The sequence below is a fragment of the Quercus suber genome, unplaced genomic scaffold (assembly GCF_002906115.3).
Source record: "Quercus suber isolate HL8 unplaced genomic scaffold, Cork oak 2.0 scaffold_2, whole genome shotgun sequence".
NCBI lineage: Eukaryota > Viridiplantae > Streptophyta > Magnoliopsida > Fagales > Fagaceae > Quercus > Quercus suber.
In genome coordinates, this window is record NW_027069469.1 from 719544 (window position 1) to 734101 (window position 14558).

A 14558-nucleotide genomic window follows, 5' to 3' on the forward strand; every position below is an offset into this window, starting at 1 on the left:
AACCACAAGTTCTCCTACTTGTGTTTTTCTTTAAGCTCTTGAAATTACAACCGAAGATATCACCAAGCTCTTGACATGAATCTTGATCTTGATCACCCTAAGTGTGTATGAAGGTAAACACCTCTAGATCTCACAAGAGATTCAACACACAGCAAAACAACAACCTCTAAAACATGGCTAGGGTTTTTCCTTTTATACTTGGAGCAAAACATAAAATCCTACATCTCATATGGGCTTAGGCTGAGTTGAGAATTCTGCAAAAAAAACAATCTGCACGAGGTTCGATCGATCGAGCCATGCAAATTTAGCCAATAAATCTTGCAGTACATTTAATTTCAACTTTACAAAGAAACACACTTTGAGCAGCCTAAATCTAAACTCTAAGTTTTGATCATGGTTTGCCAACACATTACACATTGAAGTTCTAATACATTTAGTTCCTAAAGTTTTAGAACCTAACAACAGTTTAAATTTTTTTTATCTTAATTTTTTAAAGGAAACTCTAATTCTTCAAAGTATATCAGCTTAAGTAGACTGTTGTGTTGTGGCTAGAATTTTTGTGTTTGGGACCTTAGTTGGCTTGTTTCGTTGATGAATAACTTTGGGGATTGTTTAGCTTATGAGAAATTTTTTAGTATTTTAGGAGTGAGGAAATTCAAAGAACTGAATTATTTTTAAATTCCATTAGTACCTAGCTTTATGCTAATTGTTGTGTGGATAGAAAAACTAATTGGTTCTTGATTTTTGAATACCTATCTATAATACTATGTACATGAACAATAATTTGGTTTTTAGTTTTAGATTTTGAGTGATGCTATTTTTTCAACAACTTGATTTTCTTTTTAGAATTTTCTCTTCTTGAATATCTAGAATACTATGCACATGAGTTTTAGACAAATCTTAACAATACTATTTCTTTTGGATTTTACTATTTCTTTTCTTATTAAACACAATATGATATAGTTTATGTGTTCCAATGAAGGCAGAAGCAATTGCTATTTTTGAAGCATAGAAACTGATACAATCTGATAACTTCCCGTAACCATTTGAAATTCATAACCTGGAATGTTAATAGACATCTTCTTCGAGGTAAGAACAATTGGCTGAGTTTAGCAAGTTTGCCACCAACTTTGACCATGTTATGGCAATACAAGTGATTCACTTCCTTACAATTCGTATACGCATTATTTTGATTTTCTGTGGGAATTCAAAACAATGACAATCGAGTGATTTGTATATGGACACATCGATAAATGTCTATAGTGGACATGGGTGGAATTAATGGCACATTACTATTTGACAATGGTCTTTGATGGAAATTGATATAAGTGAGGGTCTATTAAATTTGATCATTTTGCTGAAGTAAGGTTTGTTTAATATGTATTTTATTTATTTACCTTTTTGTAAATTAGTTTTTGTACATGATGATTCTAACATATAAAACTTCACTTTACTTGTTTTCTTTGTGGTCTTATTCTTTTCTGTTGGCAACTAATTAGACATCACTTTTAGGAATTAAGGATTTAGTAATTGGTGCAAAGGTTGCACCTCAAAATTTAGAAGAATTAAAATATAACACAGTCTCATCATGGGAAGAAAAATAGGAAATCTAATGTTGTGTTGGCATGTCCCTCCATTATTGGGTTACAAATACCATATCTATAAAAAAAAGAACCCAAAATAATATAATGATATATTTGTAGAGATTAAGAGTTGGAAATAGTTCAATTTTTAAGGAGAAAACTATTTTCAATAAATTTTAAAGAATAAATTATGAATTGTATCATATTACAAAATAATTATATATTCTCACGCACTGCGTGGGTTTGTGACTAGTATTAATAATTGCTGTAATTTAATTGAAGCTAGATCCTTAGCATACAAGCTGTCATGGGGTAGCTTTGCATCCTAATTAATTCAAAGCACAAGGAGGTTTAATGTAGATGTGGCAGCACACTGTGATTCCCTAATGGCACTGGTTAACATGTCCTATTTATAAATTATAAAAATTGAGATATGAGTTATGAGTTATCTCATGATGTGCGAACCAAATAGAGCCTTAATAAAGGTCTTGGAATTAAGACCAAGGTAAGGATGGGCTTGGCAACTCACGCTCAAAGAGATCGTGGAGTGGAGTGGAGTGGAGGTTGCTGGATCTCGCTATTAGAGATTTAATGAATGATCCACGTGAGTTTGTGGGTGGGTTCACATCCAATGATGTTTCATGGTGGCGTTGGGATGTTCTGCTTCTTGCAGCGACATGGGTGTTGTAGCTAGTGGTGACCTTTTTTTATTGAGTGAGTTTTAGGGTGTGTTTGATTGGGGTCAAAATAGGGAGTATGAAAAATAGGGAGAGGAAAATAGGGTGAAAAATGTTGTTTTCCACTGTTTGATTGAGGAAGGAAAATAGGAGAGACAAAAAATAGGGGAGAAAGTTTTCCCTCATGGGCCCACTTTTTTTATCCTCCCAAATTAGGAGGAAAATGAGGAGAGAAAAGTGCTTAGAAATCCATTTTACACAAATACCCTCTCACCTATCCCTCACTTTATTCATGACTTGACTTTTGCCTATTCTCATCCTTACCACTTTCTTCTCACAGCACAGCAACAACATCCCAGGTTCTCTTCTCTCTCCATAGCAACATTTGATTATTTGCTCAGGTGAAGAAACTGTTGGCCACAAAAGTTTGCTGACCACGTTTGAACAAGTGAAAGTCCTTTGAACATTTGACTCTATTATTTGCTGACCACGTTTTTTTAGGGTGAATGTAGTGTAAATTTGCTAACCATGTTTTTGCTGGTTACAAAATCTTTTGCCCAATTAAATTTTTATGTACACTATTATAATAATAAAAATAATAATATAAATTTATATGTATGATGTGGTAAATTTTATATTATTTAATGAGTACAAATAAATCTATTTCTTACATATTATGTAACAAGGATATAATAGTCAATTTATATAAATTACATTTTCCATCCTTCCCTTTTTCTCTCTAACCAAACAAAAGAGTTTTCCACTATCCCACTTTTCCACCCCTCCAACCAAACACACAAGAGGGAAAACCAAATATTTTCTATCCTCTCACTTTTCCATCCTCCCATAATTTTCCATCCTCCCACTTTTCCACTCCTCCAACCAAACGAACCCTTAAGGCTGATTAATGGCATTGAAACTGTTGTTTGAGAGAAAACTCAAAGGTAAAAGGATCTGTTTGGCAGGTGACATTTGGTTATTGAGTGAATGAGAAAAGAGAAAAGAGAAGTTAGATTTTTCATAGTATTGCCATGTGAATTACCTACTTATTTTATTAAACTTTTGCTAATTTTTCTTACTATTTGTGGGTCTTATACGAGTTACCTACTTATTTTATTTAACTTTTACCATTTATTTATGGTTCTTTAAGCAAAAGCTAAATAAGCTGTTTTCAAACGAGGTGGTCTGCCGTTAGGTGGCCCGCCATAGTCTATGTTCATAGGATAAGTCTTGATGACTACAATAGTTTGCTTCGTGTTGTAACATATTCAATGTAGGGTTTATGTGCTAGAGAATCCTACATTAACCCTATATTAAATTAGGGTTAGTGTGCTTACTCTACAGGTACATGGGCCTATAGGTTTAGGTTTCTTAGGTCATAAATCTCTAACAACTTTTAAAGAGAAACTCAAAGAATATCTTAAAAGGAAAAGCACTTTAGGAAGCCAAATGTTAAATTATTTACACTAACTATTGTTACACATGTTAAGTTATACATAGTTATACATATTCCAACCAAAATCGTGTTTTAAAAACACAATTTGAATTATAATTGTGGAATGGAATTATTATTGAAATCAGTTGAATGTCAAAGCACGATTTCAGTTTTGTCACGTACACATGGTATATAACTATCACCACTCAACTATTTAAGTCTCTATACATTCAAAGTCGATGTAATGTTTGCTGCAATTTTTCTTGAATTTTTTAATTAAAAGACAAAAGTGTGGACTTCTCTTGAGTATTCAAGCTAGCTCATGTAAAATAGTATAAAGTCCAAAATATAGTCAACCCACATCCGATCATAAACTAGTTTTGCAAAATGGGATTTTGCTTATGCAAATATATAAATCACTTTAGCTTATGCAAAATGATTTCTTTATTAAGATTAGGAATGAAAACAGGGCAGGTTTCCTATTCCCCGCCCTCGCACCATTTTCACTTTGGAGCAAGTTTTTTTTTTTTTTTTTCCTGCCCACATCAAAAGAAGAATGGTCACAAAGAATAGAAAGTTGAAACACAAAGACCATATCAAAAAAAATCAATTAAATTGAGTCTTTTACATCCAAAATGTCTTAGATGCAATTCTTGCATTGGAGTTATTATTTATTTTAGAATAATGAGTAACTTTAGGATTGGTATAAAGGTTTAAAGCCTTTACCAACTCACCAATAAGTACCATAGGATCTTGTGCTTAAGTACTTTTAGCTTATTTGCTCACTTTGCAGTTTACAACTTGAAACAATTTGGACGAATATGTCCAATCTTTCCACAAAAATGACAAACCCACATGACTTCTGAATACTCAACATGTGTTCAAGTTTAGAACTAGCAGACTTATTTGTTTGTTCTCTAGCAACAGATAATTCTAGTTCCAAGTTCTTAACCTTATCAAGCAACAGCAAGTTTTCAGTCTTTACCTTATCAATCAATTCATTAGCATCAAACAATTTCAATAATAAATTTTTCTTATCAAGCTCAAGAGAATTGATTTTCTTCAGACCTAAGTCAACATTCATAGCATTCTTTGCAGCAACCTTGCAAAATTTATTATAAGCTTCTTGCAAATCAACACATTCAGAGAGTTCCCCATCAAAAGAGTTCTCATCAACTACAACACTTTCATCAACTACAGCAGTAGCTGTGAAAGTAATGAAGTTTTCATCATCATCACTACCAGACTCATGATCAAAAACTTTATCATTATTAAGGATTACAGTCATAACTTTACCATTTGATCTCAGAAATGTAGAACATTCTGATTTCACATGACCATACCCTTGACAATCAAAACATTGTTAACCCAAATAATTATTAGAGGTTTGACCTACTTTCTCTTTAGATTTTTCAGTATTGTTCACTTTAGTGGGTTCATTCCTCTTAAAATTCATAAGTTCAACAGTGTTTTTACCTCTTGCCTTTCTGTTATTATTTCTAAAAAAGTTTCTAAAGTTCTTGACAAGATATGCAATCTCTGTAAAAGAGAGTTTATCATCAAATCCATTATTATCAACATCATCAACTGACTTAAGAGCCATTGATTTGGATTTGTTTGTCTTAGGTAGATTTAGCTCATAGGACTTAAGAGATCCTACTAGCTCATCAACAAGGATGGAGTCCATATCCTTACTTTCAATAATGGCAGTCACTTTGGGTTTAAAATTCTCGATCAAGGATCTAAGTATCTTCCTAACATTCTTAGGTTGATCATAAATTTCACCCAAATTATAAGCAGAATTAACAATATCATTAAGCTTAGTATAAAATTCATCAAAACTTTCATCATCAGACATTCTAATACTTTCAAATCTAGTTATTAACCGCTGCAATTTATTGATCTTAACTGCCTCTGTACATTCATGCACAGTTTGGAGAATATTCCATGCAGTATGAACAAACTCAATATTTGAGATCCTCTTGAATTCCTCCATAGAAAAAGCATTAAAAATAGCGTTCATGAATTTGCTATTAAAAGCGGCTGCTTCTTTCTGAGAAGTTTGTCACTCGCTTACAGGAGTAGTCAGTTTCTCCCATCCATATTCAACGGAATTCCAAACTCTCTCATCAATAGATTTCAGAATTGCTTTCATCCTTACTTTCCAATAGGCATAGTTGTTCTCATCAAAGTGAGGTGGGATCACAAGAAAGTGACCATGCTCCATAACAACAGAAGTTAAGGATCAACTCTCAAATCAAAGGATTTAAAACATAAGAGCTAACCTGCTCTGATACCACTTGTACATTTTTAGACCCCTTAAAACACAAGTTGTTTAACTCAGTTATTTAGCCAAGTGATTACTTAGATAAATTATTCAGATCTAGGTTATAACAAAACAATCATATCATGTAAAGCAATGCGGAAATATAAAGAACACACAATATGATAACTTAGAAAAACCAAACCAGTAAAAAAATCTAGGGAGGATTTAACCTAGCTATTCTCAAGATAAAATAGATTCACTATAAAAGAGTTAAAGTTTTACAATAAGACTTAGACCACTAACATCCTATTGCTACCTTGAGTAGAAAACTTACCACTACGACCACGTGATAGCTCCGAGTTCATGGACTACTTTTTTCCTTGATCTACAGCAACCACAAGTTCTCCTACTTGTGTTTTTCTTTAAGCTCTTGAAATTACAACCGAAGATATCACCAAGCTCTTGACATGAATCTTGATCTTGATCACCCTAAGTGTGTATGAAGGTAAACACCTCTAGATCTCACAAGAGATTCAACACACAGCAAAACAACAACCTCTAAAACATGGCTAGGGTTTTTCCTTTTATACTTGGAGCAAAACATAAAATCCTACATCTCATATGGGCTTAGGCTGAGTTGAGAATTCTGCAAAAAAAACAATCTGCACGAGGTTCGATCGATCGAGCCATGCAAATTTAGCCAATAAATCTTGCAGTACATTTAATTTCAACTTTACAAAGAAACACACTTTGAGCAGCCTAAATCTAAACTCTAAGTTTTGATCATGGTTTGCCAACACATTACACATTGAAGTTCTAATACATTTAGTTCCTAAAGTTTTAGAACCTAACAACAGTTTAAATTTTTTTATCTTAATTTTTTAAAGGAAACTCTAATTCTTCAAAGTATATCAGCTTAAGTAGACTGTTGTGTTGTGGCTAGAATTTTTGTGTTTGGGACCTTAGTTGGCTTGTTTCGTTGATGAATAACTTTGGGGATTGTTTAGCTTATGAGAAATTTTTTAGTATTTTAGGAGTGAGGAAATTCAAAGAACTGAATTATTTTTAAATTCCATTAGTACCTAGCTTTATGCTAATTGTTGTGTGGATAGAAAAACTAATTGGTTCTTGATTTTTGAATACCTATCTATAATACTATGTACATGAACAATAATTTGGTTTTTAGTTTTAGATTTTGAGTGATGCTATTTTTTCAACAACTTGATTTTCTTTTTAGAATTTTCTCTTCTTGAATATCTAGAATACTATGCACATGAGTTTTAGACAAATCTTAACAATACTATTTCTTTTGGATTTTACTATTTCTTTTCTTATTAAACACAATATGATATAGTTTATGTGTTCCAATGAAGCAGAAGCAATTGCTATTTTTGAAGCATAGAAACTGATACAATCTGATAACTTCCCGTAACCATTTGAAATTCATAACCTGGAATGTTAATAGACATCTTCTTCGAGGTAAGAACAATTGGCTGAGTTTAGCAAGTTTGCCACCAACTTTGACCATGTTATGGCAATACAAGTGATTCACTTCCTTACAATTCGTATACGCATTATTTTGATTTTCTGTGGGAATTCAAAACAATGACAATCGAGTGATTTGTATATGGACACATCGATAAATGTCTATAGTGGACATGGGTGGAATTAATGGCACATTACTATTTGACAATGGTCTTTGATGGAAATTGATATAAGTGAGGGTCTATTAAATTTGATCATTTTGCTGAAGTAAGGTTTGTTTAATATGTATTTTATTTATTTACCTTTTTGTAAATTAGTTTTTGTACATGATGATTCTAACATATAAAACTTCACTTTACTTGTTTTCTTTGTGGTCTTATTCTTTTCTGTTGGCAACTAATTAGACATCACTTTTAGGAATTAAGGATTTAGTAATTGGTGCAAAGGTTGCACCTCAAAATTTAGAAGAATTAAAATATAACACAGTCTCATCATGGGAAGAAAAATAGGAAATCTAATGTTGTGTTGGCATGTCCCTCCATTATTGGGTTACAAATACCATATCTATAAAAAAAAGAACCCAAAATAATATAATGATATATTTGTAGAGATTAAGAGTTGGAAATAGTTCAATTTTTAAGGAAAAAAAAAAAAAAAAAAAAAAAAAAAAAAAAAAAAAAACTATAAAACCTAAAAAATGACCAAAATAATAATGAAACTTTGAAAAAGACCAAAATACCCCTAGGACAAAAAAAATGACCACATGACCTTGAAACTTAAAAAATGACTGAAATTATCATAAAACCTAAAATTGACCAAAATACCCCTAAAACCTCTATTTGCAAGACCAAATTGGCAATAAAAATGTTATACAACCACTCTATTTGCTTGATTTGAAACCCATTAATTTTAAAATTAATATATTTAAAAAGCCTTGATTTGAAATCTGTAGGGAGGTAGTTTCTGAAGAGAATGAATAGAGGAAAAGGATCGCCGAAGTGTGTAAAGGGAGCACTGAAAGGACAACATCTGGCCTTAAGACTCGAGAAGAGGAAAAAGTCACGGGATCAAACAGTATCTACTTCAAAAATTTAAAGAGAAAGCAGGACATCAAGATAGGAGGAGAAAAAGTTGACACAAGGGGGGAGCTTCCTGCTCCAGAACACCTCATCACCGCATTAAATGCCCTTTACTTGCTGCTCTGGCCACATCAATGAGAATAAGACTCCTGAACAGTGCTTCTCCAGCTAGCAAGATCACTATTACCTTTCGATAAGCTAGATGCACAAAAATATCTAATTACTCTACCTAACCACCCTACACATGGAAGGTTAGGATGTATGAAGAAACCCTATTTAAGCTGTAACCCTCGTTAATGTGAATGAGAAAATTTGGTAGAAACAAGCCTATCTTTAATGCCTGAAGTGTACACAGATAAGAGATATGAACTTTGTCCTCGGAAGCTTACCCAAGGATCAAACTTGTTAAAATTACCAACGTTGTATAATTTATCTCACTAGTTAAAATTTCCATCTATGCTTTGGTTATTTGGACTAAAGTTTCCACCTCTACAAATTCATTGTAAAATCCAATACAAAAGGACTACGGAACTTACAAAATCCATTAATTTTTAAATTCCTTGTTTGGGCCTTTTTGTACAATGAAGGATTTGAAATTCCGTTGTTTGGATACCTAAATTTGGGTTTGGATTTAAGATCAATAAAATAATTTTCCCAATTACTATTTTTCATAAACTTTCTACATTTTAATTTTAGTAACATTTTTGAACTAAATATTGAATTTCATTCATTTTTAACTAACTATAACATTGAAAATATTTAATCGTTAACTATTGAATGCATCACATTTAGTGCATCACACAAGTTAGTGATTAGTAATCTGAAAAAACTAAAAATGTTTAATTATTAGTTGAACTTATAATACTTTGTCACGTCACTTTCGAGGTCAAACAATTTTCCACATTATAATGATTTTATTTATTTATTAAATCACAAAATACCCTTAAACCCTACCAATCCCTCTAAAAGATGCAAATTAACATATCATCACTCACACACCTGATCAGAACTTGCCTATCATCATAGCATCCATGATTAGTCTAGGTATATCAATTAACATTTATCTGCAAACTGCATCCATTGTAATCACTATCAATGGAGAGGACAAAATTATATTTGTATTACATTGAATATTAACATTATTTATATTATATTGATCAATGTAATCACTCTGCAAGTATAAATTCTTGGGTGTGGGAGGCAAGGGATAGAGTTCAAGTCTCCAGGAGAGAGCTTCACACACATATACACTTAGATTAGGCTAAAGTAGAAATTTTATCTTGTATCAAAAAAAAAAATTAATTAAAGAACCAAAGGCACAACATGTTTTGCTACATTTACATATTTACACATCAATTTGACGAAATCAAAACATACAAAGTAAGGTGTTCAATCCCTAAAAAAGAGTTACAATTCTCAAATCTCCAAGTACAACACACTTTTGATGGTTGATGCTAAGATATTCATGGCACTCTAATAACCCGAAGCCATGATAATTCTCATGCTTGTCATTGCCAGCACCCATGACATAGTAAAGGTGTGTCTCTGATAAACATGACAATAGGAATAAGGGCACAAATTAAAAATAAAAACACAAATTTAAGCAAGTAAACTAAGTTTAACCACACTTAATTCCTCTTATTTGACTTAAGAAAGAACCCAAAGTATAATAATTCTTGCACTATTGTTTATTTATATATATATATATATATTTATATATAAGTATGATTTGTACTGTTATATAATTAAATTGGCTCAATAAAATATATAGTCCAAAAGTATAGTTAACAGGACTCAAATTGTTGAAGGCATAGATTATATCATCAAAAAGTGATATTTCTTCAAACTGATACATCCAAAAATTAATAAGATAGGCTCACAATGGACCCTTGCATCATGACTATGAACCAAATGCATATGCAAAAATGAAAAACAACAAATTCTTTTTTTTTTTTTTTTCTCCTGAGAAATTATTGGATTTTATGGAAATAAAAGGCTGCCCAATTACAAAGCCAATTACATCAAAGCAGAAGCTACTAGCAATATTCAACTACAAGAGAATTGACAAGAAGCTACAAGATGTGAATATATTAAAATACAACATTTAGAATTTAATCATTTACACAAAACAATAGTACTGTGTAAGTTAAGGCCAAAACAACAGGTAAAAGGAACAATAGGTCCAAACAAGATCTTAATGACCTCCCAATTGTCAATAACTTTGTTTTTATAAGCACAAGCTTTGAAATTTTCTATTAAAAAAAAAAGACAAGCAGTGAGTTAGCACAATTGAAACAAAACTATTGAAATCTACTAATTTATAATTGCAAGTCTCAATAAATATTGTTCTCACAAAAGACCACAGTTTAACATAAAATTCTAACAGTTTCAAAACTTGTTTGCACTTTACACTGAGTTGTCAGGCCTTCTAAACATACCCTTTAATTTTCAAACTGAAAGGGTAGCACATTGTAACCACTTAAATTATTTACATTTGAAATCTACTTTTTGCAGAAATTGCATTTTCAACCAAGATTTTTAGACCCGGACCGTTCATTGAACCGTAAAAAAGAAGAGGTTCAAGGTTTTTGAGGTTGAACCAAGGTCGAACTGGGATCGAACCGTGATGACGTCATAATTAATTTAATAATTAATTAAAGCCTAAATATAGATATTAAATTTATAAAACTAGCATAATTGACTAATATATTTATATATGTGAGGGAAATTTAATGATTTTCAAGCATATATTTAATAATTAAATAAGAAAGTTAATAAAATAAAATAATAACCATGAAAACATTAAAATTTATGATTAATTTTTGAAGTAAAGTTGAATATCTTTGAAGGATTTTAATTATAATTTTTTTTATTCCTTGTAAGAGATGGATAATTTAATTAAGTAGAATAAAATTGTATTAAGTTGTTTTTATATAAAAAAAAAAAAACAAAATTGCTAAGGGGTTGGACCGCATGGTTCTTGACCGGTTCGTACTGTCCAACCCCGGTTTTAGGAGTTCACGGAATTGCCACATATGCCCGGTTCTTTATACTTAAAAAACCGATTTTTATCATGGTTCACGATTTTCACTGTCCGACCTCCCGGTCCGGTCCGGTTCTGAGAACTATGTTTTCAACATTGTTAGTCAGGCAAGGAATCCACAAAAATTCAATTTCATAAAAACTTAGACTAACACATCAATAACAAAATTTTGTATTTTAAAATTTACAACTACAATGTTTTTGATTGCCTTTACAACCCCTACAATCAGAATAGTACACATCAAAGCAAATAAACAAATTGAGAAACCTAGAAAACAAAGCAACTGAATCTTAAATTCATGAATATTACCACAGTATGTAAAAATATAATCAGAAAAATTCAATGCCCCAGTGCAATGGCCAATGTCACTCCCTTAATAGTATAACAAGAGGAAAATAAAACCAACCCAAGTAGTATAACATAACCCAAAAAACAAACCAACCAGTTCCAAAATTGCAAATACAAAGAATACCCCATCATAATTTAAGCAAAAAAATGTCATAATTTGGGACCATACCTTGGCTAAGCATCCCACACATTGCGATTAATATAAGGGAGAAAAACTATGAAAGAACTACTAAGAAGAGAAAAAGAGAATGTTTTTTTTTTTTAGAAACGAGAAAAAGAGAATGTTGGATTGAGATGAATTGATATTATCTACACATTGCAATCAACACAAGCTATTCCTTAATGTTGGATTGAGATGAATTGATGTTATCTACTCAACATTATAAATATATTTCAAAGCTATTCCAGGGTTAAGCAAAGCCATCAAAATGCTTATTAGACATGAAAAAAAAAAAGGTTCTTCCTATTCTATGGAAACAAAAGGAATCAATTACTTAATTAGTACTAGGCAGTCTTCTTTCATCACAGACTAGGCATTGATACAAATCTACCAACAAGACAAAGTTTGAAATCAATGTAGCTATACACAAAGCAAACTTCTTATGTTAAACTAGTTAAAAAGTTATCACCACTGTCAACCAAAAAGTTATCATGCATTAAAATACATAACTCATAGAGGCATTTCATCAAACAATTCATTGCATTTCAATTAGACCAAATTGGGGTTCTAAAAAAATATCTCCAACAATTTCTTAACAAAACTAAACCAACCCACGCTTACTAGTAGATACAAACCCACATAGAAAAATCCAAACGAAACCCACACAACTCAAATACAAACAAAAACAGAAATACAGACAAACCCAAAACAAGCTTAGATAGGCTAAGAGAGACAAACCTGAACACCATGGTGGTTGCAGCTTTAACATTGTTGTCGCAGCTTGATGCAGTGAAGACGCAAACATTGTGGGAGGATTTCCCAAATTCCATGGTTAGTGAGGGATTTGAAATCAATAGATTTGGAACTTGAATTCCAGGATGGATTTGGGTCAAATACAAATTCTTCTCTTTTTAAGTTACCCATCCAAATCCAAATCCTAAATGAAATCCCATGCCATCCAAACAGACCAGAAGAAGATTGAGGACTCTTCCCCATCCACCCCATACACAATTCCTACAAGAAACTAATAGAGAAAAAAGGGAAAAAAAACAATAGCAGTGAAAATAAGGTTTTATCGTTTTGATACTTACCTTTAACAATATCAAAACAATTATGATCCTTTAAAGAAACCTTCAATTTTTTTTAAAGAAAGAAAGAAACCTTTACTAGATAGATAACGCAAGAGGAAGCGAAGAACAAAAACTAAGAGAGACCATCAGAATTTTTTTTTTTTAGTTTATATACACTGACTTGCTTTGCCATAACCGGTTTCTACTAAAATTAAATTATCGGCTAAGATGATAACAACACCAAGTTACTACCGCCATAGTTATCCATTATTTTGTGCATTTATTATCATTATTTTAAATTTATATGTTATCTCCTAACTGTTTTACATTTTACATCTATTTTTGATAACTCTCTAGTTACTATTCATCATCTCTTCTAGATCCACTGTTACTGTTACCCTTTTTGTTGGAAGGCTGAGCCTCCTATCTATCTGCTTTTATTCATTGATTATTTGTTCATGTTGATCAATTGTTTCCCAGTTACCTGCTTCTTCTTGTTTCTGTTTTTGTCCATCCAATTTGTTGCAGATGTGTACTGTTGAGACTTGTAAGACCGAGATCTGTGCCGTTGTCAACCCAGTAAGACCAGTAAAACCCAGGCTGAGTGTGTGTCCCGCATCAAACAATAAGTCCCGACGGGTAGGGCGTGAGCGAAAGGGAGTTATCTCAGAGTAAGGTTTGTGGCAGTAGGAAGTTGAGTTGCACGAGATTAGGCGATTGTCTTTGTGTACACCCTGTTTCAGATCTAAGGATAGATCCAGGAGTTTGAGGTTAAAGGTAATTAGGTTGTGATTGTTTAACTAGGCTTTTAATCATGAATATGAGAAGATTGTTTAGAAGTAACTCTTCCACCAGCATTAGGTCCTCCAGTACATCCCTCCCAGAGATTCCCCAGTCAGATGGTGTAATCAATTCGGAGAATTATGAGGTATCAGATCTAGATCTAAAACTAGGAGATTGGAACATTCCCAGGGTTCCCACCAACAAGATCTACAAATCTTCTTGGACCCTTAAGAATGCCTTTAAAACCAGTTTCCATGTCAGAACCATAGAACAGGTTTACAGTATCAACGAGGAGTACGAGACGTGCTACTTGTTACCTGAAGCAACCCTGGTAAGACATATGAATGATGGATATAATTTTATCCACATAGGTTTAGTCCAGGTCGGAGTTAAACCTTTGATCCGAGAAGGATTAAATGCTTCCATCCTTATGGCCCTTAGAGACACTCGTCATATAAGATTCAATGACAGCCTCTTAGGAACCATCGAAACCAGTCTTAGTAATGGTTCTGTCCATTTTGACTGTTTTCCAAACTTCTCAGTGGCTTTAGAAGACCCACATGTTATGAAAACCCTCACCCTCAATATCAAGACCTTTGGTACCCTTGTGTTACCCGGAGTCAGACAGT

At 32.4% G+C, this 14558-nt stretch overlaps 1 protein-coding gene across 1 annotated transcript; it reads right to left on the reverse strand.

Moving 5' to 3' along the window:
• Nucleotides 1–4464: 4464 nt before the first annotated feature.
• Nucleotides 4465–5922, reverse strand: LOC136064012 (uncharacterized). The gene is made up of 3 exons (XM_065765142.1): nt 5773–5922; nt 5172–5685; nt 4465–5039 (listed from the first exon to the last, which is right to left on the reverse strand). Exons 1-3 carry the CDS (start codon nt 5920–5922, stop codon nt 4465–4467), a joined length of 1239 nt encoding a protein of 412 aa, XP_065621214.1.
• Between the last annotated feature and the right edge of the window lie 8636 nt (nt 5923–14558).